At 46.3% G+C, this 24,459-nt stretch overlaps 1 protein-coding gene across 1 annotated transcript in view; it reads right to left on the bottom strand.

Moving 5' to 3' along the window:
• LOC126538792 (uncharacterized) overlaps positions 1-17,260 on the bottom strand; it is a 69,771-nt gene extending 52,511 nt beyond the window's left edge. Inside the window, exons 1-3 of the mRNA XM_055074976.1 lie at positions 17,182-17,260; positions 15,297-15,571; positions 14,676-14,818 (exon numbers count right to left, since the gene is read on the bottom strand). Coding sequence (XP_054930951.1) covers positions 14,676-14,818; positions 15,297-15,571; positions 17,182-17,260 — 497 coding nt within the window. The remainder of the gene's footprint in view (positions 1-14,675; positions 14,819-15,296; positions 15,572-17,181) is intronic.
• Positions 17,261-24,459: the final 7,199 nt, after the last annotated feature.

The following is a 24,459-nucleotide window of genomic DNA, read 5'->3' as shown; positions in this document are numbered from 1 at the left end:
GCGCAGGCCAATATGAAAAATAAATCACTGGTGAGTTCCCGCTTCGGCTTGCCTGTCTTCACGTATTCTTTAATCAGTTCCTTTTGCTGCCTTAAGCAGCACCTCTAGCCATGATATCACAGCAAACTGGCCTCGCAGCATTAGTTCCGTAACGCGCTTGAATACCACGCACTGCCATGCCATCAGGACATCCATGCTGCACTACAGTGCCGACAGCGTCCTCAACACCACGGTGGCTCAACTGCTCTGGTTCACTATAGATGTGCCTGCTGCATTCGCCATCGCACACGTCATGTCGAAGCCCTCTGGCTGACTAAAGGTTTGACCAAAGTGAGCATAACGCTTTCGTATTCCGACACGTCATCAGTCTGCAGTGCCCTCGCATCTTTCCTTGCACCAGCGGAGTTGATGTTTGTCTCCGTAGCTTTCGTGTCACTGTCGCAGAAGGTTCTTCGCGAGTCTTGTCAGCTGTGTTATGAGATCAGTTTTGCGTCGTGGTTTCATCTGTCACAAATATTTCACTTAGCTAAGCTTCAGTCATTTTTCTGGGCGATATTCGCCGCTGTTTTCAGGATGGTTAGGCCCAGCACACCAAATTCACTGTTTGATGACTTCAGCATATTCACCCAGGTTTCAACTGCGGTCTCTAATGCGCAAAGAACCGTCGGCGTGATTTCTGAGCATCTTCCGTGGGCCCAAATGCAGAAAACGAAACAGACTGTCTCCTACTCGATTAACCATTTTGCCACCTCCGTTCATTTTAAAACACGCGATGGTGGAAGCTGGAAGCTCGAAGCTGGAATTCCCTAAGAGGCATCTCTCTTCTTTCTCTATGCGCGAGATACCCAGGTCTGAGCTTAAGACTGCGACCTAATGCGCATCTTGTACATGTTAATTACACGTTTCTTCTTGCTGTGTAAACGAGCACAGTCTTCGGCGAACGCAAACATCTTCCAAATGGCGTTGGCTATAACTACTATCATTCAAGCAGTTTTGTGTACAAATCGCTCCTTCTGCATATCCTATATTCAAGGCGCGCTCCGATGTACCGTAAGTCGCACTACCCGGCTTCTCAAATTGATACTGTTAGAGTGTCAGCTTTACCTGCAGTTGCAATGTTACGCGAACACGTAACATTCGCCAGTGCGTAAAAACGCACAATCTTAAACAAATGTACACCCTTTGGGTCGTATCTTGTCACACAAGAATATTCGGCATATGTGTTGTTTGCGTTTCCTTTCTTGAAAATGCTGCGCTCGCTACTTTCCTGTCGAGCATGCTCTGTCAAGCTGATAACGCGCTTGCCGTTCGTGCCTTGGAAGTACCGGGCTCGCAGCATTAAAGATAGGAAATGCGGACAAGACAGATGAAGATTATTGTTGTGGAGGCAATATAGGATCCAAACGGTGTAATTTTGCTTAAGAGTGCGCTGCCCGAGAAGGGGCAGCATTTGGCCGGCTACTCTCAGCCTTGCGATTCGAATTCGGCTCTACGGCTACGTTCGCTCAGTAAAAGCAAAACGGAGTGCCACAAAAATGAGAAATAACTCTCTCACCCATGTTTAAGGCTCCAACTACTGCGAGCGTCACGAGGCGTCTGAGGAATCTTGGCTGCGAGAGCCGACCCGCCGGACAATTTGCTTGCTTGCTTGCTTGCTCCTCACTTGTCGCGCTTGCCCACTACGGGATATGGGCCGTGAAGGCGGTAATTAAAGGTTAAAAGGAAGGGGAGAGGAAGAAACCTAAACGGAAAATTATTTCAGCGCGAAGTATTATGTTAATGTCAATTAAGAAATAGATTTACCTGGCAGGCATGGAAATAAAAAACATGTGTAATAATATATAAACAGCAAATTTTGTGTTCCTTTTTGGGTGGTATTAGAATAACTTCGAAGACACAATCACCGATTTAATGATCTTATTGCTTTAGAGAATTAGCATGGCAGTCTTCTTGTGTCACAGACATAGTCGCAAAAGGCCACGCAGGTGCTCCTGTGGCTCAAATACAATGAAGAAGCCGCGAAGGAGAGGAGATTTTGAATATTTAAAGAAATACCAAATTTTCATAATGGAAACTCTAATTTCTTCCTCTGATTTCTAAATCGACGGCACGCTACTAGAAATTGATGAATGTTTTCGGGTGCCTCGCTGGCAAGACACAGAGGGGACGGTGCCAGACCACACCTCTATACATAAAGAATTAGTAGGCGGATGCGGCATGGTTTTTTTGTTATGGAAATTTCTAATTTACATGTGCAACATCATTTATTGTCCCATGAGAAGGTCAAATGATTAAATTACGACATTTGGATTTTCATTTAGTAGAATCTTAGAAATGAGAAAGTTTTCTAAACCTACCCGCAGTGACATCAGCCGAAGAAGGCATAACGGACCTAGCTGGCCCATCAAGCGACATCTGCGCAATTGTATGGCATTTGATTTTTAAATATGCCACGATGGCCTGGAACATATACCATCAGCACCAGGCTTGAGTTTAACGGGATTAATGATTTAAGTGTATTGACTACATAGGGGGGGGGGGGGGTGAAGATGAAGTCAACGATGTGCATACTGTCAATCAATCAGTCACTATAACCGCTGTTGAATAATTTGAAGGAAGTTTTCGAAGAGCTAGAATAACGGCGCATAGCTCAGCCAGAAATATGGGTGTGGAATCCGGAAGGGGTAATGCATATTACCAGGATAGTGAATTGGAGAAAATACTCACACCCCGCTTTTGCCTTACTCATCGACGCGTCAGTCGCGATCAAATGACCTATTCCCAATATAGTGAAATGACCTTGCAGCGTGGCGTTTAAATATGTAGTGAGCAGGAGATTGGCATTTCATGGAAATATATCATCAAATTGAATCTATACTAGGCAAGGGCTTGTCTGGGCAAATGAACTCGCGCCCTTTAATGTCTAGTGGATATAGCTTAGCTTGTACAAACAAAACCTGATGTCCATAGAGGTGGGACGAATGGTCATCGAAAATTGCCCTCATTTCACTACTAAATACAAATTGCGATCATTTCAAAGAAGACTCATAAATGATTAAATAAGTGTTTACTGTTGGAGTGCAGAAAAGGCAGGAAAGAGTAGGCAGACGTGCTTCTTGTCCAAAAACATTGCTAGATAAATGTTTTGGCAAACCAATACAATTCAGGAGAGCCTCCCGATCTAGAAGAACCAGGGGGTTAATTTTGTATGCTGAGCCACTATAGAATAACACGCACCCAAATTCCATTATTGGTGGAACGTGCATGCGAGAAGTCGTTAATAGTGTTTCCCTGCGCAACCCAGAGTGATGGCGGGCGAGTTTGCTTATTGGCGCCGTTTGCTCAGCTCCGTTTTGCGTTGTATATTACTGCTAGAGATTTGATGAAGTCAACTTGCGGAATGATTTCCTGACAGATCTTTTACCAGAATTCAAGCCTTAAATAGAAATTCCGCTTAAAATAGTCACTAGATTTACCTTTCTCTCCCGAATCCAGCAAATTTCAATAACATCGGCCCACAGGTTATCTCAGAAAAGCGTTTCGGCGTTTTACATCTATTTGAATAGGCCGCGTCGGAGTTGGTCCCGAGTTAAAGCTTACGCTTAACGACTTCGTTGTTTAAAAAGCAATAAAAGAATAAAAAAAAGACGCCTCAGCCGTCAATACTGCCGCCTCAGATTTCGTCATGATGGCACCACCACCATCGGCACGTCTCCGTGAGCAGCTACCAAGCTGTTCACTTTCGTTATCTTCCTTCCCTCTGCGGCAGCACATTGTCTTGATGCCAGCGACGCGCTAAACCTGCACCATCATTCCGTCATGCATCGCTTCTGCGACCAAGCAAGCTTTCGGCGGCACATGTTCACTGCCGTATTGACCCTAAAACTTTAAACTGCTTGCCTTCGAGAAAGCAGCATGAATAAAAATGGAACTCGACTATGTGGCCATGGGGAACATGTTCACGGGGCCATACTATTGATGACAGCATCACAAAAGGCTAAATGTGGCCAGGTTGACTTTACAGGTTTGGAAGAAATGACTGACAGGCTAGCTGCTTCATTATCACATAAAGAACAGCGCTTAAAGTTAGCGCAGTTTGTGTGTTGTTCCTCCTTTGTGTCCCGTCGTGAAGTGCTGTCCTTTCTGTGACTTTACAGATGTTCTTTTTCTGCGTCAGTTACGTCTTCCAAGAGTGTTGGAAAATTTTTGTTCGCCTGGCTCTTACAGAAGCATGTTTAGTCGAAATTTTTTCGTTTGGCTGCATAATCTCTAGGGCGGGCTCCAAACTGCTCATTTTCTTTAGCCACGAAAGAACCATTACTGAAAATTTAATTAACGTAGCTTTGTTAATTACGCAAACAACTTCTCAACTTACTCCGCATCTAAAGGTTACCAATCTGAACACTTGAATAATAAAATGATGTTAACATTGTTTGTATCATTTGAATAGTTTTGTTTCGCGCAGTTAAAAGCAGCCGGCATATTGATGGTGCTGTAGACATCTTACAAAGTAAGTGTGAACGCTTGAACAGGTCATCTTGGCACAAATCAACTTCATGAGCTTAAGCACATGGCCCAATCTTGCACGTCTGTCTTTACAACCGATTCTCATACATTATACAAGAAGCACCTCAGCGCTACGGCAAATCCCACAAGGTGTGCGAGAACATTGTGCGCACTCCCGATTAGGTTTCTGAGCGTTGGCGGCATCAGGCTAGGTTTCCTGGCATCATAAGGAATAAAAACAGCTTCCTGGAGGAAAGCGTTGGGTACATATTCAGTACTTTGTAACATATGGATCAGCACGGATATGTACGTTAGAACGAAAAGTACTGAAATATTAAGGTGAGGGTTTTGCTGGATGTATTTTAGCTGTCTAATGATAAGATCTAAAGAAAAAGATACTGTGATTTTGTGACAAAAAATGCTGACATGAAATGTGAGCTCCGACACAGTACCCGTGGTGGGACTGACCCCTGGACTACAGGGCTACTTTGAACCACGATATGCTGGTTTGATAAATACTAGTAATTGGAAAGTGGTTTGCTCTTGAAGTTCCTGTATGTCGGCGCCGGTGTGCAGTGTTGGGGGCCCATTTTAAACCACAAGCACTCTGTTTCAGCTAATATTGAAAGCAACTGTATTCTTTCTTTTAGGGGGGGGGGGGGGGGGGCTTTTTCTAGCGTCTAACCACAGTTCCAAAGTTATCACTTAGCTCAAGATGCGCCTGCATGCGTTTCTAATATCTAGTATGTTGTCACGGATTCAATAGCGAAAGAGCGTTATCTGATCAGGTTGCGCGCGTGAAGCGAATAGTGGCGTACATTCTCCATCACATTTGGCGACCCGAGATTGCGCTGCAATCTGACGAACCCAATCTGACGAACCGACGCCTTGATCCGTATATCGGAATCTGAGGAAGCACTTTGCGCGCAGCCATCGTTAAGTTTGAGTGTTATTTTCTTTTCCAGCGCAAGCTCATATTATATTGAGTAACATTCGTGACTGACTCTTTTGGAAGTGTTTTGTTCTTGACATTACGACAACGTGAAAGTATAGAGGTGCTCCATCTTCATTGAGTGAATACTGCGAAACGGACTATAGGCCTTTTCTTGCGTGTGCTTTTACACATTTACCACACCAATTTATTTTTCATAGCGTACTTTTTTAATTTAGGGGGCTGTAAAGCACAGCAACCTTTTATTAAGAGGATGTTTTAATACAACAGAAAATTTAAATGCTTATTAGTTGGCTTTCACTTATGGTAGGGAATTTCGATAAAGATATACTTATGATAATTAAAAGCCTATCCGTTTGACATTGTTCCATCTGAGTTCCCCTTTGCAAGGTGATACAGACTTGCAGGCGGTTCGTATCGGGGACCCTCGACATATATCCAACCGCCAAACAAAGGGTTATTCCGAATGTTTCATTTCAGGAAGGCGTGTTACCCTCCTGTCTTTCATTCCCGTTCGAAAACACACATAAGACGCAAGTGCTGCGTGAATAGCATTGTTAGTCCATGCCAACGAGCTACCGCAACTCACCTCGCCTATATCGCGGTCATTTAGGCTGAGATAAGAAATACATATTTTTTAAATCGACGCATCACGAATCCAAAAACAGCTGCCCGCGACCAGCCCAGCTAGGTTTCTTTCATATCGTACTTCGTCGTAGCGGCTAATAGTAGCTCACGAAGCAGAGCACTGAGTGTGGATATGGCAAAGAAGGTGTTCTATATACTGTCTCGTCACCCACCGAAAACTGCCTGCCGTGCTACTGGCTATTCCTAGAAAATTGTATATGTGACGCCCAGCCATTTGCAAGACAGCAACTTTGTTTTTCGATGGGAGAGTCCAGGTGAGAGACAGGATGGTTATAGAGATAAAGACACGCTCTTTTCTGCAGTAACTGAGGAATGCATGAATGAATGCCTTCATTTATTGATAAAAAGGAGGAGCAAGCGTCAGTGGAAGCACGTCTCAGCAGATTCGGAAAGAAGCGGGGGACAAAGAAGAAAAGCTAGGGCCCGGGTGGCAGGCGAAGTTGCAGCTTTGGGGCAAGAGAATATAAGCAAGAGTTGGCGAAACCAGTCGAATTCCAGTGTAGATGTGTGACGTGCCGAGTAAATGATTGGAGTCACCACCCAGCATCCTTCCTTTGCGGCAGTATAAGCTCCCGCCGTTCTTGGTAACAAACATTTACTGTAATTAAGAGTTCGACGAAAGTTCGTCTGGTCAGGCATGGAAATGAAGGGATTATGGTCACTGACCAAGTCTGATGAATAATCTGACGTTTCGGAACCGCGTACGGGTTCCTTGTTCTCTGAATTGGACATGAAATCGTCGTCACGACGACGATTTCATGTCCAATTCAGTGAACAAGGAACCCGTACGCGGTTCCGAAACGTCAGATTATTCATCAGACTTGGTCAGTGAACCTAATCCCTTCAAACATTTACTACAGACCAATCTTCTCAATTACTTATTCATCAGCCATGCCTAGCCACGTATTCCTTAGTGGCAGGGTCTGTGGATTACAACTACGCTGTCCCGACAAGTTACTGCCATAACGTGACGCTTGCGGTTACGGATGCCATACTCGTGACTCTTACTATACTACCACTATACTGCGCGAATACTATAAACATGGCTTTGCTGCACAAGTTAGTGAGCAGACATTTTAGAACTGCGTCTTTAACCCTACATACGCTCAACGCAAGCACCATATCAGCATGTTACGGAGCGCGTCCCTTCAAGACAGAGACGCAAACGCAAACATAAGAACGCGTTAGAAGACAGGGTCTTGGGCCTCGTGCAAAACATATCCAAGCCAAGAATATGTTAACAATCATGCCGTCGTTTCTATGCAAAGAGGTTGTGTATTTAAACTTCTAGAGTGACAGTTTAATCCGCCACCTACGGGAGCGCGTGAATTCGCCGGGGGCCACATTGTTAGAGGAAAAGGAGCGCTGCCCCAGTACGTGGCTGCGGTATACACGCGACGCAACCTGTGCTTGCGGTTCTGCGATGAAAAAATGAAATGAGACCCCTTAGGAAGTTTATCAGTCCGCCATTGTGTGTCGCTGTTGTCAAAAATAAAATGCCATGGTGGTGGGTGCTTTATGTGCTGTATACAATATGTTGCGAGAACTCAAAAACAGTCGTTTCCTGTTTTATTCATTCAGTAACCTGCTGCGTGCATCGGGACGGTGATGCCCTTTCGTCGATACGTGGTACCGGCCCGTATTGACACAACGACTTGACCTCGCAATATAGTATCCTTATGCCATTTCTTTAAAAAAATAACTATTTGTGTAAATGAGCGTTTTTGGTTTAAACCTAGAAAACAATAAAAAAATATTCAATGGTAGGTCTCATTTTTTGTCCGGCATTTCAGTTCAAGCTGAAAAGAGTCGGTGAAAGCAAATTTACAATAAAGCTAAGGCGACCCACAATCTGCACGCAGCCGCAAGCCTACATGCGCTCCAATGAGAATAACCTGTCAAAGTTAAGGTCATGTGTCAGCTGGCGGCTCAAGCAATCTTAGCTTTTTTTTTTTCGTTTCCACATCCGTTATGCCTGCGTCTGCGGCAAAAACGTGAAGTGGGAAGGCAGATAAACAGAAATTGGTGGAGGCGAGTGGTAGCGTAATGGTTAGCGTGCCCATCTCCCAAATGCAAGATGGTGCACTTGGGAGATAGGCTCGAATCCCGGTGGTTTGTTTGGGAAGACAGCTTTCCGTGCTTTCTGGTGACTGCGAAGCTCAGAATTAGGCGGCAGCCTGACGACAACGGTCGCCGTCAGCGTAGCAGAATAAGCGCGAGCGCAAGGTCACACCTAAAGCCGAAAGCACATTCAGAAGAAATACACTATGCTCTTGTCGACAAAAAAAAAGGTGATGAGTGACGAGCGGTGTTGTTGAGCGAGGCTCTTGACGGATAATGTCACCATAGGCAGGACCACGCTCCAATCCCGGTGCTCAGCGGAAATATACATCGACAGCGTGTAAACTAGCGTGTAATTGATACTTCATTAAGGTCGTTGCGTGTTTGTGTTGTGTCTAGCAGGAGCTAGTAGTGTAAAAGATGAGACTGGAGAGAAGGCGGTGAGCGAAGTGCGCGAAAAGTACCTGAGGATAGCCATATTGAACGTCGACGCCATGTTGAATAAAGCCTGCGACTTCAGTTGCTCAGCCGCCAGAAAGGCTTGAGTGGTAGCATACCGCTGGGCGTATTTGGTAACCACAGCAATAAACACACACTTTGCGGAAGTAAACAGAGAAAAGGGACGTAGTGAGTTGGCCGACCTTTCCGAGCTCTGGCATAGTTTTAAAAATGAATGTGGCGAAGTATGACGCACAAAATAGTATATGTCAACCCAAATCAATCAGCGTGGTCATACTTGCGCGACACGCCATGGTGGCCTGCCACCAGGACATCATGAAGTTGCAGCGATTAGAGTTTTAATTGGGTACTTGAGAATAAATATTAGCACATCAGAGACGTCTGTGGGACATTTCTAGGGCAAAAAAGCACATCGCCCCTCTACAAAAAAAAAAAAAAATCACGAATGTAAGCTTACGAATAGGGACATCATAAGTTCGAGCACTATGGCGCTTGTTGATCTTGTTTAGGCTGACGTCAGCATTTCAATCAGCGTTTATTTCTGAAAAAATGAGTTGAAGTTCCCTTTCTTTGCATCACAATGGCAGGCGTAATCAGGCAAACATTGACAGCATTTCATTAGAGAGTGCTTGTCTACTCTGTGGAGATTACGTATGACAATGACAACAAACACAGAAAGCTTTGCTTACATCGATTCGCACATACATGGTATCCGCATAATTTTTACTGTCTAAATTGACAGTAAAAATTATGCTATGGTAAAAATGCTTAAGAATGGCGCTCATTAACGCAATATTTCCATTCACAGTGAGCAAAAGCGGCTGTCGTATCGAGAGAGATAGAGAGAGAACAACTTTATTGAAAATGCCTGCAGAATCGGTCCAAAACATGAACGGAGGCCCACAAGAATGCGGGCATTTTGGGAAAGGTGAAGCAGCTGGAAATTTTAGGACAGTATTAGCCTAAATATAAAAGATGACTTAAAAATAAGAAACCATAAGGTTGACAGGGTGGCCAAATTTTGGCACAAATAAACTGGCTGTTGAAGCAGTTAGCTGAAACACAATGGTGCTAAATAAGGCGAGAATGTCGGTAAGTGTTGAACAAAGGTCAAGTAAGTCCTGTGGCCGACGCCAGCGCTCGGCAGCTGTCAAGCGACTGCACGTATTAGCGAGATGCCTGGTCGTCAGTAGTTACAGTATGATTCGAGTCGGAAATATTGGATGCGGACTCCATCACACTGGATACAGTGCATTCTACGGTGTCATTCTTCGACAGATGCAATGAGGATGGGAACAAATTGTCTCAGGTGCCGGCTGTCACCTTCCTCCCACTGCCAACATTCCTTACTCTCCGTAGTTGCTTAGCTTTCATTGGGTTCGGCTGCTAATCACGAGGTCTCGGGATTGAATCCCAACCACGGCAGCCGTATTTCAATGGGTGTGAAATGCGAAAACCCGCGTACTTAGGGTTAGGCGCACGTTAAAAAATCCCAAGTTGTCTAAATTATTCCCGAATCCTCCACTACGGCGTGCCTCATAATGAAATCGTGGTTTTGGCAAGTAAAACCTCATAATGTGTTATGTAACATTCGTTAAGGATGTCCTGGGTAGCTGCACAACTCTTGAGTACAATTAAGTATCAGGAGTTGTGCGCGAGGTCTTTGAATATGCGGACAGCCTTTATGTCGTTCGATAGCTGCTAGTCTACATTGCGGCTATATAATAGAGGCGGAACGGCAACATGGTAGAGAATGTAGAGAACATACAAACCCCGCATATAATACAGCACAATAATTTTAAATAGCGTTCTTGCTTCACGCACGTGGATAACCGCCATAGGAGACTACTTCGGAAACTAACTGCAAGTACAGTATATGTCGTACCCAAGGGTGTACCTGGCCTGGTGGCCAGTAAATGTGACGTAATATTGCTAGCAGCTTCGGCCATAGCATGCTAACGGACGACGACACAGACTGAAGTGACTAGCGCAAGAGTGGACAGGGGACACTAAAGCGGCTACAAGGACAAGCGCCCAGTTGAAAGTTTGCGCTTATCCTTGTCGCCTCTTTAGTGACCCGTGTCCACTCTTGCGCTAGTCACTTTAGCATGGAATACCAACTAGCCCGGTCTCACACGCTGCGACGACACAGGGACAGTTTGCTCAACTCTTTTGTAGTGACATTTGTGTCAAGGTGGAAAAGTAACATATCCATGTATATGTCTTAATACTTAGGCACATCTAGATTTGCAGCTGCGGCGGTAACCCATGAGTGCGCATTGCAACGTCACTAGTGAAATAATTCTGTGCACCTTAACGAATTCGATAGGGGAAAATCAAAATCCGTCCACGACGGCGTCTCTAGTAGACGCTGCGCGATGTTCGGACGTTAACAATGTGTGCCGACTGAAGAAAAGCTGCCCCGAAGTGCTTCTGACGGTTACGCTAGCTTCTTTACTCCGTAGAATAAAAAAAAAAGAAAAGGAAAAGAAAAAAAAAGAAGAAAAAAGAATCGCATCAAAAGCCCAGAATAAACCATTGCTCGTCGTGACTAAACGCTCTTAGGATGACGTGTAATTTCCAGGCGGCGAGCGAATACGCTTTATCAAGAACATTGATAACGCCGGCGGGACAAGCATTGTGGCGAAGTTCAATGCGCAGGGATAGCTTTTATTTTTCAAATTTTTGTTTGGTTGACGTCATCACGCGTCACCGCGGGAAATTTGAAAAGCTTAAGGTCAGTACGCCACGTGGTGGCACTCACGCGAACTAAGCCCTTGTGTCCAGAAAAGCTGGATACGGACCCGCCGAAGACAGCTGCCATCTCCAAGTTCCCGCAGCCCATCGACAAGAACGCAGTGCGTAGATTTCTTAGCATGTGTGCCTACTACAGGCGGTTTGTCAAGGACTTTTCATGCATCCCTGAGCCGCTGACACAGCTAACTAAATCTGACCTCGAGTTCAAGTTGGAAACGCCGCAGGCCGACGCATTTCAAGAACTCAAACGACGCATGCAGTCGCCGCCCGTACTTGCGCACTTCGACGAGCACGCCGATACCGAAATCCACGCTGACGCCAGTAGCCTAGGTCTCGGTGCCGTCCTAGACCAGAGAAAAGATGGACATGAACACGTGATAGCTTACGCTAGCCGGTCGTTGTCAAAAGCGGAAGGCAATTCTACAACCGAAAAGGAATGCCTCGCCATCGTTTGGCCTACAGCGAAATTTCTCACTTACCTATATGGCAGGCCTTTCAGAGTGGTCAGCGACCATCACGCGTTGTGTTGGCTAGCTAACTTAATGGTCCCTTCAGGACAGCTGGCACAGTGGAGCCTCAGACTACAATAGTACGACATCACTGTAAAATACAATTCCGGATGAAAACACTCAGATGCCGATTGCCTATCACGCGCCCCCATGGACCCGCCACCGCAAGATGACGAGGATGACGGCGCCTTCTTTGGAATAATAAGCGCGGAAGACTTCGCCGAACAGCAACGAGGAGACCCAGAGCTGAATGCCCTAGTCGAGTATTTGGAAGGGCACACCGACGTTGTCCCTAGGGCATTTAGGCGTGGATTGTCTTCGTTCACGCTTCAAAACAACCTACTCGTGAAGAAGAACTTCTCACCAGCCCGCGCCAACTACCTTCTTGTTGTTCCGTCGGCGCTGCGTCCAGAAATACTGCACGCCCTACATGACGACCCGACCACTGGGCACCTCGATTTCACCCGCACGCTATCGCGGATACAAGAAAAGTATTACTGGCCGCACCTAACCGCCGATGTCGCCCATTACGTCAAGACATACCGAGATTGTCAGCGACGCAAGACACCACCGACAAGGCCAGCGGGATTACTACAGCCGATCAAGCCTCTTTACCGACATTTTCAGCAGATCGGGATGGACTTGTTAGGGCCGTTTCCCACATCAACTTCCGGAAATAAGTAAATCGTCGTGGCGACGGACTATCCCACCCGCGTCCCTGAAACTAAAGCTCTACCGAAAAGCAGCGCAGCCGAAGTGGCGAAATTTTTCGTCGAGAACATACTGCTGCGACATAGTGCGCCAGAACTACTCATCACCGACAAAGGAACGGCTTTTACAACAGAGCTCAGGCAAGCCATTCTGCAATACAGCCAGACAAGTCGCAGGAGGACAACTGCCTACCATCCGCAGACGAATGGTCTCACGGAGCACCTGAACAAGACCCTCGCCGACATGCCAGCAATGTACGTACGTCGACGTCGAGCACAAGACGTGGGATGCGGTTCTGCCGTACGTAACATTCGCTTACAACACGGCGGTGCAAGAAACAACACAGATCACGCCATTTAAGCTGGTTTACGGCAGGAACCCGACGACGACGCTCGACGCCATGCTGCTGCACGTCACTGACGAGGAAAATCCTGACCTCGCTACCTATCTCCAGCGCGCCGAAGAAGCTCGACAGCACGCCCGCCTACGGATCAAGAACCAGCAGCGTACCGACAGTCGACACTACATCCTGCGACGACGCTTCGTCGAGTACCAGCCCTGCGGCCGTGTTTGGGTATGGATGCCGATACGCCGACGAGGACTGAGTGAGAAACTATTGCTGAGGTATGTCGGACCCTACAAGGTCATCCGACGTATTGGCGCGCTGGACTATGAGGTCCTGCCAGACGGCATTTCGCGTTCACAGCGGCGCCGCACACGATCTGAAGTGGTCCACGTGGTGCGCCTTAAACCCTTTTACGGACGCTGACGAACCTATTTTGTTGTTTTCTTTACTACGAGTGCATTGCTTTATTACTTTCGTTTGTTTGCAGCATCGGGCGATGCTTTTTAAGAGGGGGTAATGACACGTGTACTTATCTTTATCGGGCGACCACGTTTCGCCACCTAACAAATGTTATCGCACAGCGCAGGACGCGCCTGCATGTGTCGGAAGTTTCTGGAATGTTATCGGTGGTTCCGTCCACTGTCTGTGACCGAACCTCGTGTAATCTGATTGCATGTGTGCGCGACGCGAATAATGTAAAACTTTGTGGAAGGCGCGCGGGTCCTAGCGGTTAGTCGAACATTCGACGATTGATGTAGAAAAGCTCACTCGCATGATCCGCTGGTCATATTTTCGACGATCGCCGACCGTGTTCGCCGCTATCGTTGTGCTGTAAGTGTAGCCTCTTTTTGTGGGCACAGGTTCGCCCAATAAAAGTGTTTTGCATTTCACAGTATTGCTGCTGTGTTCATCAACGTCACCACCACGTGACAATATTCTTCTATCACTAACTTTTCAATTAATCTTCGACATCGCTTATCTCATAAAACTCATTTGGAAACCTTACATTGCCTTGTTGACGAGCTTCTTTTGACCATTCTTGTGCTTTGTAACCACTTTTCTGACAAGCGTATAGGATGCAGGACCGGTCAAGCCTCAAGAAGACTTTTTATCTGTCATCCTCAATGTAAGCCAGACGAGTAGCAGGTAACCAAAAGCACTTTATTCCAAAACGCAGCCGGGTATATAAGGAGCGCTGCGATAAGTAGAGGGCGTGTTGCACATGCGCACTGGTTGACTTCCAGGCACGATATTGCGATCCAGTACATCTTCCCTTCTTTGGGAGAAAGAAAAAGAAAAAACAAAGAAGGAACATTGATGAACATTTTGATTTCCAAACAAGGATCGCTTTGCTATTTACGTTCAGGAAGTGGATAACGTTGCGGCTCTTGGCGTACCCGTTCACTTCTTCGAAGTGGGGCTTTAATTGCGTCTGCTGGCGTACTTGGCACCGCCTGTCTTCGGGTTTCTGCTTGTGATTCAGCAGGCTGAGCAGCATCTGTGGCCCTGAGATGCTCTCTCGTACGGCATAACTGCTGTCCACTGTCTGTAGCCACTAGGTAGGATCGCGGTGGCCCTGCAGGACCAATTACCATGGCCGCGGCCCACGTTCTGCTTTGGGTGTCGTATACGGACACTCTGTTTCCGCTACGAAGGTCTGGCAAAGCCCGTGTCGTTCTGTTGTAGTAGGAACGCTGTTTATGTCGTATTTCTTGTAGTCGCTGACGGACTGCTTCCGTGGGTATCGTCTTGGGCTCCAGGTGACAGTTGAGAACCGGGAGTTGGCTTCTGGTGTGACGTCCCATGAGCCTTTGAGCTGGCGACTGCAACTGTTCGTCCCTCGGAGTATTCCGCCACTCCAACAACGCACTGTAAAATTCAAGGGTGGAAAACGGGCATTTGTTTAGCAGATGTTTAGCTTCCTGAACGGCACGCTCTGCCAAGCCGTTGGCGCGCGGATGGTACGGGCTAGAAGTGGTGTGGCTGATATTAAATTGACCTGTGAATGCTTGAAATGTTGCACTGTTGAAAGGAGGGCCGTTGTCAGTGCACAGTTTGGCGGAAATGCCATGTGTCGCGAAGATTTCTGCACTTGTGTTGGTCACAACAGCAGCGGTAGTCCGATAAACTTGCGAACCTCGAAGAAAAACGAGTAGGAATCTACCACTATGAGGTAATCATTGCCTTCGTGGTGAAAAAGATCGACCCCAACAACCTGCCATGGCAAACTCGGTAGTTCGTGGCTCAGCATGGGCAGCCTTGCATTTCTTTTTTTGTACTTGTCGCAAACAGCGCATGACTTCGCTACATCAGAAATGTTGGCGTTCATGTTTGGCCAGTACATTACCTGTCTTGCTCTCGCCTTCATTTTGTCTTCACCACAATGTGCAGCGTGGAGCAGGCCGAGAACTTCCTTGCGTTTTGATGGAGGAATTACAAGCTTGTTGCTTCCGAGAAGCAGCCCATCCTCGACGTGTAGCTCATCACGGTAGCTCCAGTATGGCTTTAAGGCATCCGGGAGCTGCTGCTTGCTTTTGGGCCACTCTGTACTCGCGTAACGGCAGAGTTCGGTCATGAGGGTGTCTTTATCAGTCTCTGTTCTGATACTGAGCAGCTGTTGATCTGAAACAGGTAACGAAGAAACAACATTGACTTGAAAGTGCTCTGTTTCATCCACCAGCTCTGTTTTGCAAGGAAAGCGTGAAAGTGCGTCGGCCAAAGACAGTTCCTTTCCTGGTTTGTGTATCACGCTGATAGGGAATCTTTGAAGCGTGAGGCGCATGTGTTGAAGGCGAAGAGGGCAATCGCAAAGTGGTTTCTTGAAAATCGATTCCAGTGGTCGGTGGTCCGATTCTACCGTGACTAGTGGTTGACCGAGTATGTAGTCCTTGAATTTCATGCAGCCATGAACTATGGCTAGGGTTTCCTTTTCAATTTGTGCATACCGCTGTTGTGTGGCAGTTAAGGAGCGGGACGAATATGCAATGGGGTGGTCATCTTGCACGATGACTGCTCCGACACCGTACTGGCGGGAATTCTCCTCACTGGTTTTATGGTCGGTCGTACATCGGGCTTCAGCTGCAGGCGATAGGCGATGCCCTCAAGTTGTCCTAGACCCTGGAAGACGTCTTCAAAGCCAGATATGAGGATCTCGGACACTTCGTTGACGGCATCTATGAGTTTTATCAGGCCCAGTTTCTCAGCGACGTGTCCGCTTAACGTAACTGGTACATCTTGGACAACAACAAAAAACGTAACCTCGGTGCTTCGAGTCTTATTAGACACGAGCAGGTTTATCTTTCCGATTGCTTGTTTTGTGTGGCCGAAAAACGTACGCAAGGTTGCGTAACAGTTGTGCGCAGGCGCCGCGGACAACTTGCGAAAGACCGTTTCTGGCATAACACAACAGTTCGCCCCTGTGTCTATCTTACATTTGGTCATGATACCAGCCACATTTAACACTGACACCCAGTGCTCGTCACTCGTGACCGCTTGAACTTCCAACGCTTGAAGGAAGTATGTCTCGTCGCCAGCCCCATTTTCGTCACCAGTCATTTCCACATGTCGCACGTGCCGTCTTTCTGGCCGTGTTTTCGAGCTTCGTGTGCGGCATACACTAGCAAAATGGTTTCGGCCATTACAATTTTTGCAATACCTCCCTATTGCTGGGCATCTTGCCCCTTTTTGATGTTGTAAGCCACATTTCGGGCAGGTGGCAGTCTTTGCTTTTACAGCGTCAATGTTGATTTCCGATTCAAAAGAAGTGCTGCCGCCCTGGCTGCCTCGGATATCAGCGACCTGTTCTTTGCTCGGTTCTTTAGCACGGCAGATCTCAAGCGTTCTTGCGTAGTTCGGGTTTTCAGAAATAAGTCTCTGCTGCAGTTCTTTGTCTCTTATTCTGCTGCGTAGAAGTCTATCTTCAATCTCGCCAAATTCACAGTGCGCAGCTAGAGTCTTCAGTTCTTTGAGCCATTCGTTAAATGACTCGCCCTCGCGCTGGTTCCTGGAACCAAACCGAAACTCGTTGTAGGTGAGATTTGTAACTGGTCTGTAATGTTCTTCGAACTTCTGCATTAATGCTTTCCGATCATTCTTCTGCTCCTCGTTTTCAAACTTGAAGGTGCGGAAAACACGCCTTGCATCTTCACCGATAGTCATTAAAAATGTAGCGGTCTGAACATCCTGGGGCTGTAGACTCAGCCTTGTCGCTGTTGCAAAAAGTTCGAACTCACTTTTCCAGATGTTCCAGTTGTGGAAAATGTCGCCAGTAACGTCGAGCGGCTTGGGCGGTGGTAGCAGAGTCGAAGTCATCGTTGTGGCTTGTGGTTCTCGTTCCGGATGAGCCCTTGTCTCGTTCATGGGAATTAATACTGCTGTTAAGCTGGGATCCTATGGTAAAACTTGCCGCACGGGCAGGAACTAACTGCCGTGCCCACTTCTGACACCATGTAAGCCAGACGAGTAGCAGGTAACCAAAAGCACTTTATTCCGAAACGCAGCCGGGTATATAAGGAGCGCTGCGATAAGTAGGGGGCGTGTTGCACATGCGCACTGGTTGACTTCCAGGCACAATATTGCGATCCAGTACACTCAACATTGCATTTTCCTTGTAATGTTTGAATAAATATTTTGATTTTTGATTTTGATTATGCCGCCTGCGAGACAAATAGTGTGTAGAACTGAGCTTTCACTAAATTAGGTTCATTTGCATTCGAAAAATGGAATTCGTCCCTTTTATGATAACACATTAGGAGAGCAGCTTTTTAAACTGAAGTTTCGCAAAACTAATCGCTGCTTTACTCGTACACTCTTACTGACGTTGCCGTGATTCATCCAGTTCTCAAAACTAGTAGTACACTTGCCAAACATCGCACTCGTCGACTTCATGATTGCTTGCGCTTCGACACGAATTGTGGTCATTTCCTTTTTTTGTTTGTTTCGAGGCTAGTGCTTAAGTACACAACATAAAACAATTCAACAATAATTTTTCCTGTTAGCGCCGTGGCTTGCAGTGAACTTTTTGCTGGGTAAAGGATGGTCGCCGTTAGCGAGAAGACGGCACCAGCTTCAGCCTGCCCTTTTAAATTGTGTGTTGCATTTCTCGCCTTCTTCAAAGCCTATAGGTCTCATTCAAGCATCAGTGTCTGAAACGATACTTCGTCTCTGTCAGCGATCATTTCCACCGCACTTGTTCTGAACCTCAGGAGAATTTCAACAAGATCGCTATTTTCCAGAAAGTTATTGAGATATTGCATGCCATACCACGTGAAGAACCATCAAACAACGCCCAGGTTTTCCTTGTCAGAGCTGTTCACCGTTGCTTTTGTTTACAAGTCTATCTATCTGTACTCTAGCAGGGCTCAACAGCTCTTTTTTACGAAGCTCTACCACCTGCCTGGTCAATTCTTCATTAACATTTCTTAAAGAAGTTACTTTTTTTATTATTTGCTCTATTCTGGCATTCCGGGCCCATCTAGGCCGGAATATGCAATAAATCAACCAAACAGTTGTTTACCAGCCACGGCGGGATAATAGCATCAGCATTCTTTTGCTGATGTGATTGTAGGTTCGATGCCCGGCTGGGGTGTCTGCATTGAGATGGGTCGAAACGCGGTTATGTGCCCTACTGTGACTGAGTATGAAGCATCAGCAAGTGTAGAAAAAATTCAGTAGCCCCGTATCGCGATGCCTTCTGTCGCCCGCATGTTACATTTTCAGTTTGTACCCATCACCGCCATATTGATTCCGGAAGCAAATATGACCAATGCGGTCGGTAAATAAGCGAATATTTCTTGTGCAGACGTACGGTATTTTTTATTTAATCTGTAAGCTTATTCCCACATCCTTACATTTCTTCAGCATGTAGGTAAGTATCAAAAAGTAATATTTCCCTAACTTAGCCCAATTGGCCATAGCTATTCATGAGAACCCATCAAACGTCGAGATCAGCTGCGGAGCGCTACAGGAACTCGAGGATGTCGACAGTAAAACTACATCAAACACATTCCTAAAGTCTTGTTCTCGTACATTCTAATTCGTTTTCGCGAACTATCAAGGACATAGTGGGACAGATGTAATAACCAAGTTGAGCTCATCCTGGTTCCTTAACATTGTGGCTCTTTTGGCCTTGTGATAAATTAAATGTCATCCTAATACAACCACGGGAAAGCTACTCAGCTGTTGTGGCGGTAGTGGCCGCAAAGGTCATTGACCGCCTGCGCCGAAGCGAAGCTACATAGGACGAGTTCTGCGTCGCAATCTCCTTCGAAGACAGTCCTCGTGTTTCCTCGCATGCTAGTTGTCTCGAGATATGTCCATGTTATCAGGACGGCGCGGGAAACGCAATTTGCATGGCGTGGCACTTCCAGATGGCAATGTATACCTTCGAGGAGCAAGCCATATCGTCAGCGCCTTTGTCGAAGCCTTGGTGGGACCAGCGGAAGGGACTCGCAAAGCAAGGCACTCGCTTCCGAGCTTCGCAGTTGGCTTTTTTCGCAACAGGGTTTTCGGGATTGGACGCAACCTAATTCTTGATGTTTTTTCTTTATTTTGGTTTTTTTTCTTGCTACATCATTGCGAAAAAGCTCAGATCAAGAGGCACGTATTGCGAAAAGTGTATGAAAGCCTTTCACCAACTTGTTAGAAGGCCAGACAGAAGACCTACAGAACTGACACACAATGAAGAAAAAGTACACTGATACTTATAATATGGCCTTGGTACAGTGCTTAAAAATATAATACGGTAGACACAATAGTGCACATCCGTCGTTAAATGAAGACTGCAAAAACCAGGGGCCAGGACCCCTTCCACCATATTCGACGTACAACCCCCAGCCCCTTCCTACTTCTATTTTTTGTCCTGGCGGGACTAAACCTAAGCAAGAAATTATTATTGGGCGGCAGGCTGACACACGATGTCGACCTCACCAAGCTGCTTACGTAAGAGCACATGTGTGCTCTTTGCTGCGCGCTGATGGTCCTATCGCTCATCGGTAAAAAATGATTTAAGCAACCACTTTCTATTAAAACGAAGTTGCGGCGAAATACCCCAACATATCATTTTCAATTTTTTTGTTGTTGTAAAAGGAAAACGCCAAAACACAACTGAAATTCATGAACGCTTAAAACGGGCCGGATATGGCTTGTCTAACGCCTTATGGAGCACGGCTCTCATGTCAGACTAGGTGGAAATGAAACCACAGCGTTCATTCAACAAGGAGCGTCGAGCTAAATCGAAGGCAAGACGAAGAAGTGAAGTGGAGACATTTTAGTAAACAACAACAAAAATAAAGATTTACTTATCGCTGTCCCTCACAAATGAGTGATACACACCGCTTTGCATCGCCTTCAGTGGTAAAGATGACACAAAAGATAAGTTACCGAGCATTGTTTTTTAAGAAAGAGTTGCAAGATGTTGCTACTAGCGCTGAGCCAAATTTGCGACGCGCCAGGATAGTAATATATAGTACATGGTAACTGTTGCAGCAATGTCCGCAAAGAAGCGCGTCTGCTGGTTGTCGCGGTAATGACACATTGGAGTGACTACTTCAATGTGAGCCGCGTTTTGATTGGAACCAACATAAGTACGTACTCGTCGAGTCAAACACCATATGGTAAAGTTAACTTTATTACCTGGTTTTATTTTGAACTTGTTACGAATATCCTTTCTTATTGCTACGTCAATTTCTAATTCCCCCCTTTTTTTATTTCACCTCGGGAAAATAAGGGCCACCAGTTGGGACATAGCGATTGCGGGCAAAAAAATATCACGGGCCGGAAAATAATCCCCGTTTTGCTTTGAAACCACACACAAACACCTCAGTTGCAGTAATTATGTTGTAAGAATACTCCATATGTTTTATGCAAGTTATTTCACTTCGCGTAGCATTGCCAAACAAGCGTATAATAGATTGCTTTCAACTCAGATACTGGCTACATGTCAAAGGTCACAAAAGGAGGATCCGCACAAATACGCAACCCCATGTATTCTAACACACAGCGCTTACTAACAACCTGTTTTATTGCATATTCAACTACAAGATATTGAAAAATAAGAGGGCCGGAAAACTTAAATGCGCAAACTTGTCACATCCCATTGCGGTCTGCAGTCTACCACACATTCGATAACTAGCACGTTTCACTGCGACGCACAAATACAGAAGGCACGATGACGCATTAATTAGATTTTCGCATATACGAACACGGTGACATGACGAATTGGTGCCTTTTATGTTTTCTGCGGAAACTGAGTATCTCATACATATTGCAGTTGATATGCAAGAAAGACTGTTTCTTAATACTATCTTTCTCTCGCTATCTGTCGTCTGCACGATGTCCCGTCTTTCAAGCTGTTTGATTTCCTTCGAAAAAGGTTCATCGTATGCCTTGAATGTGAAATGAAAGACAATAAGCGAGCACATGAATGAATGCTGTAATTCACTCATCATGAAAAGCGTATGGCGGCAGTAGGCTAGCACACTAACGGGCAGCCGGCTGGAGGAACTAATTCGGTTACTATCCACTTGCCCGGTGGCACGCAACGTTTATGCATCAGCCTGCTGGTAGTCTCCGTGCTCCGCATGCAGCGGTGTGACTGGCACCAAACGGGGACCACCAGTGATGATCTGGCCCTTCACTCCAGAGAAGTGGTGACCACCAGGGTCGTATCTTTGACGATTCCGCCTGCGGCGCGAACGAGTGATCGCCTTCGTTCTGTCACTGTGGGATTCACTGATCATGCCAGCTGTGTCAGTGTACAGTACCACCGTAGGCGCTACGGTGGTATTCATCAACTCTTCGTCCCTAGCCGCTAGCGTAGGTTTGCTCGCGGTCGCAGTAGGCGGCAAGTTGCGGGCCCCGTCGCTAGCGATCCGCACTTCTCCCGTAGATAGCCGTCCCTTTTGAGCACTGGCGTGGCTGGCGAAGATGAACGCCAGCATGGACACCGTGAAAACTACCATGACGAGGGCGCTGCCGGCGTATGCGGCGATGTACCGTGAGCTTGAACTGTATGGCACGGGTGCCGGCAAAGGTAGTGGCTCAAGGAAGGACGGCGACTCTGCGTGCGACCCGGTGGACACCACCTCGGAGTCGAAGCGTTCTTTCCGCTCACCTCCAACCGTGGCTGGCAAAGCGCTCTCCGGTGATGCGGTCTCGGGCGAAGGTACCTCAGCCACGTCCGTAGAACCAGCCGTTGACGATGGGGCGGCGTCTTCGTCGGGTCCTCGTGGGCCGCGCTGTTCGTCGGGTGGCTCGTGCAGCTCCCTGGGTTGGACCAGCGGGTCTGACCAGGAAACACGACGCTCCATTTGATGATGATGATGATGATGTCCTTGATGAGATTGGCGCTTACCCACTCGCGGGGATTCAGACCGTACCTTGCTTATTCTTCTTCATTATTACTGGGTGATGATAATGACATCAAAGACAGCGGCAAGCCCAGAATGAAGGGAGCGGCGCAAGCAATATTATTAGGTTCCTGGCAAACCTCAATAGTGCAGCGTCAAGGACACGACTTTTCATTAGAATTGGCCTTCTCTCAGAAGTTTAGTTTTTGTTCGGAGCGTTATCTCGCACAAAACGTCACCGGTGAAGTGAAGGCAACTCATATATTCGGACAAATATGATTCGAAATCGAAATGAAGATATTAGGAGGCGCAGGATATAACTTTATTCTCTGGCCTGGGAGTTGGTGGGGAGGGCATGGGGAGGTGAAGATATTACGAAAATTTATTTTTCATTTTCTTCTTCCGTCTTGCTTTTGATGGCTCCTGGCGATGATGGCGTCATGACGATTGTATGACGATAACCCGATGAAGTACCACCACGGCAGCAGGACGACGACGGTATGACGACAACCACGGCAGCAGGACGACGACGGTATGAGAACCGATGCATAATAGCGTCCGCGTGACAATGAAATAATAATCGCAGATGAGCCATAATCACAGTTTAATCACGACAGCCTGATTACGATAAAATGACCAACCAGGAATCATGCCGATGTATCAACGAAGGTGGTATGGCGACGACGGTATCACGTCAATAAGGAGACAATATTCAAGTGATCATGCTGCTGAGTTGACAGCATGAGGACGATGGAATGACGAGAACGGAATGAAGACGACGGCACCGGGAGAGCGGCATGTCTTAGTTACAATGACGACGACGACCCAAACATTGCTTCATCCCGCTGATGTCACGACAACGAATGCATGACAACGACTGTACGACGACGATGACATGACAGCAGCATGGGGACAATCGGATGACAAGTCCATGATGACAATAGCTTGACGAAAACTATATCATGAAATTTGTGTGACCACGATGGCAATACTCGGAGGACAAAGCTGGACTGTAGACGATGGCATGACGACGGCGGCATTACGATGATGGTATGACAATGAAGGCGTGATAGCAACTGTCTGACGATGACCGCATGACGAGAGCGGCAAATCACCTATGAATGACGATAACATAATTACAACACAATTAAGAAAGGTTTACGCCGTTTACGGAAAGCGAAAGTGGTGTGACGACGGCACAACGACGTCAATGCGATCGCGTTTTGAAGGGATGACAATAATATAATGACAGCGTAAAGAAGCATTAGCCAACTTTTAGCATAACGTTTGCAGGGCTTACTGAAGTACTTTTAGACGTCTATGGCTACAAAATGTTCTGATCAAGACAGCTAGTACACTTTTGAATTAGCCGTTCAAGACATCTTTTAAACATCAAATAGCTGCTTGAGCATTTCGTGGGTATCTATCTATCTATCTATCTATCTATCTATCTATCTATCTATCTATCTATCTATCTATCTATCTATCTATCTATCTATCTATCTATCTATCTATCTATCTATCTATCTATCTATCTATCTATCTATCTATCTATCTATCTATCTATCTATCTATCTATCTATCTATCTATCTATCTATCTATCTATCTATCTATCTATCTATCTATCTATCTATCTATCTATCTATCTATTTGTCTATCTACCTATCCATCTATTTCTCTAGTTCTCTATATATCCATCTATTTGTCCATCTGTCTGTCTGTCTGTCTGTCTGTCTGTCTGTCTGTCTGTCTGTCTGTCTGTCTGTCTGTCTGTCTGTCTGTCTGTCTGTCTGTCTGTCTGTCTGTCTGTCTGTCTGTCTGTCTATTTGTCCATCTCTCTATATTTCTATTTGTCTATTTGTCTATCCATCCATGCTAGTTTGCAAGCGAAATGAAGAAGGGGGAGAAATGCCCCAGAAGCAGCACAGAAGAAGAAAGTGAAAAATAAATTTTCGTAATATCTTCACCTTCCCATGCCCTCCCCACCAACTCCCAGGCCAGAGAATAAAGTTATATCCTCCGCCTCCTAATATCTTTATTTCGACTTCGAATCTTATATGTCCGAATATATGAGTTGCCTTCACTTCACCGGTGACGTTTTGTGCGATGTAATGCTCCGAACAACAACTAAACTTCTGAGAGAAAGCCAATTCAAATGAAAA

The sequence above is a fragment of the Dermacentor andersoni genome, chromosome 8 (genome assembly GCF_023375885.2).
Source record: "Dermacentor andersoni chromosome 8, qqDerAnde1_hic_scaffold, whole genome shotgun sequence".
Taxonomy (NCBI): Eukaryota; Metazoa; Arthropoda; class Arachnida; order Ixodida; family Ixodidae; genus Dermacentor; species Dermacentor andersoni.
This window is presented reverse-complemented; position numbering and strand designations above follow the sequence as displayed.